Here is a 4,875-nt window from a genome sequence, read left to right on the forward strand (position 1 = left end):
AGAATATCGTAATAAATATTTCAACTCATTATCTCGTTAAATTATTCTCTACATATTTAATGAAATCAATGATCGTTGATTCAATATTATTAAGGAAGGAAACAAAATCTTTTTCCTAACTGCAACAAGTATTGTACTTTCTAAAAATGAATCAGTAAATATTTACTGAGGCACAATAAATATTTACAGATGATTACATAAATTATAAGTGTAACACTGAAGTCATTGATTTACTTTTAGAGAGTACATCTTAAACAATAAAAAAACTTTGAAAATTTAAAGTTTACACTTTAATTTTCCTTTTGATAAAATAAAATTTTTCTTTCTATAATAATTTATTTTCAAATTAAACAATTTTTACACAAATAAAAATTTTTTTGAAAACGCTATACCTAATTATTTTTAAAAATTGTTAGAAAAATGTTTAAAATATGGATTTGAAATGGATGAATTTAAGAACTCCTACATTTTTATTACCTGGAAGCCGACTCTTCTGAACAATAGTTAAAAGAAATTTTTTTTCACTTTTAAAGTCTTTAATGTTCCTCATTTGTAAAACATTTTTTGTAATACAATTTTAATTATTTTTGCTGACAAGGAAAATGTTTAAATTTTAATTGAGCTATTACTCATTACAATAATTTTTTATTGAATTTTTTATCACTATTGAAAAATGTTAGAAAAATTTACTAAAATTTGATAGTGCATTTTTTGCGAGTGAATGCATGAATCATTACAATAATGATAACAAACAATTTTTATTTTAGTATATGCTTTTTTGTACACATATATACAAAGAAATATATGATTTGTGTAGAAAAGAATTATTATTTTTATTATAATAAAATATTCTCTTTTTTCAAAAATTAGTATAATCTTATTTCTGAGTAAAATAAACAAACATTTTCTCTTTGAAACATATTACGAAGTTTTTAAAAGTTTTATATTTAAATATGCTGGCATAAAATTAAAATTTATATAGAAAGGTACATAATTAAATATTAATAACTTTTCAATTTTCTTATTAAATTTATTTATTTCTAGCAATTTTTATGTATGTAATTGTAAAAAACGTTACGCTTATATATATCTTTACCATCATTGCAGATAATTGCTTGTATTTAATTAATCGCTTACGTTTGAGAGCGATTGTTTTATATCGCTATATCGCATCATTATAATATTTGTAATTAAAGATGATTTGTAATCGTCTTTGTCCAGATATCAGATTCAAAACTTGGCAATAATCTAACACACATTAAAAAATAATAGTAAATTTAAAAAATCGAAATCGTCAAATTGCCCATAAATTTTATAGCAATTTCTGGTATAGGTAACACTTGCATTTGATAAGGTGTTTAAAAAAAAAAGTTAAATTAACACTGAACGTTACTAATATTATCCAGAATTATCCACGTAATGTTACATGAATTAATTGGAAGTAGAGTGATGGCTAAGTTCTATTGGATAGTGAAAATACTTTCATATAATCTAGATATGAAGGACAAATTGTTGATACAACAGTATTTTTCAGGAACTTTTATATTTACTTACATCTAGAACTTTTTAAACTTTTATTATAATAAATTATATGTTATTTACATTGCACACGATTTGTGGTTTATACATGTACTTATCGCACAAGTACAAAACACAATTTTGCACATCTATCGATGATATCAAATTAATTTATGTGCACAAACAGATATATGTATGGATAATTATAATTTAATTACAATAATTTTATATGTATAGAACAAAACAAAATTCAAAATAATGTTATGTTGATTTTTTTATTTTTTTTTTTTATACAGTAAGCCCATTGCGTAATAAAGTTTCTAAACATGATATAAATGTGCACAAAAATGATCACATTTTATAATTAAAAATTAGTGTAACAGATACTTTAATACTTATAAGATTGTGTTCAGAGACAAATAGGCTAAACGTTTACTTAGTTCTAGAGTCTATAATAAAATAAGCTTTCTAATAATTATTCATTGATGTTTGAAAAACTATTCTATTATTCACGTTCGAGGTTGGGGAGCTTCTCCTGAGGGTGGTATGGGTATGGGTAAAGGTGGAAGAGTTTGTCTGGTGGACCCGTTGCCGGAAGAAGTGGACCTGGTCTCGGGAGTAGTGTTCCCTAAAGGTGGTAAAGTTGGAAGAGTTTGTCTGGTGGACCCGTTGCCGGAAGAAGTGGGCCTGGTCTCGGGAGTAGTGTTCCCTAAAGGTGGTAAAGTTGGAAGAGTTTGTCTGGTGGACCCGTTGCCGGAAGAAGTGGACCTGGTCTCGGGAGTAGTGTTCCCTAAAGGTGGTAAAGTTGGAAGAGTTTGTCTGGTGGACCCGTTGCCTTCGTTGTTTCCGTTGCCTCCATTGCCTCCGTTGCTTTCGTTGCTTTCGTTGCCTCCGTTGCCTACGTTGCCTACGTTGGCTACGTTGCCTCCGTTGTCTCCGCTGCCTACGTTGCCTCCGTTGCCTCCGTTACCTCCGTTGCCTCCATTGCCGGAAGGAAGGGACTTGTTTTCGGTACTAGATTCGTTGCTTCCGTTGCCTCCGTTGCCTCCGTTGCCTCCGTTGCCTTCGTTGCCTCCGTTACCGCCATTGCATTCGTCGTCTCCGTTATCGTCCTTGCAATCAGTAGTAGTGGGTTCGGGCTTGCATTCTTTCGGAGGCTTTTTATCAAGCATGAAATTATTAATATATCCTGACGCTTTCTCATTTTCCTCTTCACAAGGAGGCTTAATTTCTTCTTCAGGTTTACATTCCTTATCTTTCTCCTCAATTTTATCTTCTTCATCTTCTTCCTCAGATTTATCTTTCTCATCTTCCTTCTCAGGTTTACATTCTTCATCTTTTTCCTCAGATTTATCTTTCTCATCTTCCTTCTCAGGTTTACATTCTTCATCTTTTTCCTCAGATTTATCTTTCTCATCTTCCTTCTCAGGTTTACATTCTTCATCTTCTTCCTCAGATTTATCTTTCTTATCTTCCTTTTTGGGTTTACTTTCTTCAACTTTCTCTGTACATTCCTCAATCTCCTTCTCAGTAACTTCCTCAGTACATTCCTCCTCTTCAGTAACTTCCTCAGTACACTCTTCTTCAGAAGCAGGAGTTTTCTCACATTCGTCTTCATTAGTAGTAGGCATTTTTTTATAATTTAGTTCTGTAATATGAATCAGCATTAATTGTCCGACACAATTTGGTCTTTTTTGACTCATGAATATAAATAGTCGTATTCAATATATTTTTGCCTGCTGAACACGAATCCGTTATTCGAATTTCTATCATGTATAATTTTAAGAAAAATTACGCATACAAATAATCACTATCGTGTATAATTTTAAGAAAAATTATGCCAAAGATGTCAATACACAATTTTAAGAGTAGACGTTATAAGGCAGCAAATTTTTTTTCTAAATTTCGTTAGTATCAAAATCTTTTTATGATGCATTTTACTTCGTTTCAGTATAATTTTTTGTTTTAGAAATACAGTACAATTTAAAAATAGCTTTCTTCCTATATAATACACTAAAAGAGTATTTTATTCCGTCATTTTTTTTTAAATTTAAACATAATAGTCAAATTTGAACAATGAATTTGTGTTCAATAAGCAAATATACACATTATTATTCACACTTGTGTTGCACAATAGTATTCGAGCAACTTTGGTATACCCTTTACTGTATATGTATTTATTAGGTAATCGGAAATATACGTACCTTGTTCTATCATTAGCATGTCTGAAGATGGAGGAGGACGAGCTCCAACATTATTATATGCCAGCGTCATCATTAAGAAAAATGTGATCTAAAAAGGTTAATAGAAATCGTAGTATCTTCCAAGTATTTACAGATTATTATTTGAAAAAGTTGTAAGAACAATCACTGAATAAAAACTTACAATGAATTTTAAGGGAGCCATTTTTTACAGGATCTTTTTCAGGTTTTTTTTGATTTTATGATACAAATAGATGATTAAAAAGAAATAGAATGAGAGAGAAATTATAATATATTACTTTATCTTAATTCTAACTGTATACGTGTCTTGGTTTTTTAAATAATATAACTAATTTAAATAATATGTATATCTTTCTGATATATGTCAGAGAGGCTGTCAATATAAAATGTAAAGAGAAACGAATATTTACTATTGTTCAGTTGGTAAAAACTACATATATATACTGTTGCTATCATACTAATTATATATATATATATAAAATATATAAGATAATTATATACATTATCTTACGTAAATATAATGTAAACTGTATGTAAATGTAGAATATCCTATATCTAAATTGCTAGAAAATTATATGTACTTATTCAACTTTGAGTATAGAGGAGTTCTCAAGGTCAACTTAAAAATTTTTTATGGAAGTTTCCACTTTTTATCTTTTTATTCTAGCTAACATTGAGATCTTTTCAAAACATTACAATGCTAATTAACTCTTTTTGGTCAAGTTTTTTTCGAGATATGTCAAATTTCAAGTATCGCCAGCATTAGCATTATCCAATTTGGTCGACCTTGGTTCGGCTAAAATCTCTTATAAATGTTGTTTAGAGACATGACCTTAATAAAATTTCTTGAAGTCCAAAACCATTGCAGATTGTTGTTTTGAATTTTATTTTTATGTGAAAAAATAGAGCAAAATTATAACACAAAATTATAATATGTATATATGTTTTTACAAACAATATACATATTTATCTAATAGCTAAGAATACTAGAGATTACTAGCTCATAAATAAATACTTATTGTATGTTATGTTGTAAGAGAACTATCTATATATATATATATATATATATATATATGATAGCAATATATATATATATATATATATATATATATATATATATATTGCTATCATATTA

At 28.4% G+C, this 4,875-nt stretch overlaps 1 protein-coding gene across 1 annotated transcript; it reads right to left on the minus strand.

The window, feature by feature from the left end:
* Positions 1 to 1,777: 1,777 nt before the first annotated feature.
* LOC105150463 (uncharacterized) lies at positions 1,778 to 4,621 on the minus strand. The gene is made up of 3 exons (XM_087413403.1): positions 3,904 to 4,621; positions 3,723 to 3,810; positions 1,778 to 3,166 (listed from the first exon to the last, which is right to left on the minus strand). Exons 1-3 carry the CDS (start codon positions 3,922 to 3,924, stop codon positions 2,028 to 2,030), a joined length of 1,248 nt encoding a protein of 415 aa, XP_087269529.1. The 5' UTR covers positions 3,925 to 4,621; the 3' UTR covers positions 1,778 to 2,027.
* Positions 4,622 to 4,875: the final 254 nt, after the last annotated feature.

Source organism: Acromyrmex echinatior, chromosome 14 (genome assembly GCF_024713525.1).
Source record: "Acromyrmex echinatior isolate Ae372 chromosome 14, ASM2471352v2, whole genome shotgun sequence".
NCBI lineage: Eukaryota > Metazoa > Arthropoda > Insecta > Hymenoptera > Formicidae > Acromyrmex > Acromyrmex echinatior.

What these genes read in the sequence shown, in the direction of transcription:
- LOC105150463 (XM_087413403.1), bottom strand. Translation starts at nt 3,924, where the DNA reads ATGGCTCCCTTAAAATTCATT. An exon ending in TGGCTCCCTTAAAATTCATT is followed by an intron (nt 3,811 to 3,903) that starts GTAAGTTTTTAT and finishes TAACCTTTTTAG; the next exon opens with ATCACATTTTTCTTAATGAT. An exon ending in CATGCTAATGATAGAACAAG is followed by an intron (nt 3,167 to 3,722) that starts GTACGTATATTT and finishes TTCATATTACAG; the next exon opens with AACTAAATTATAAAAAAATG.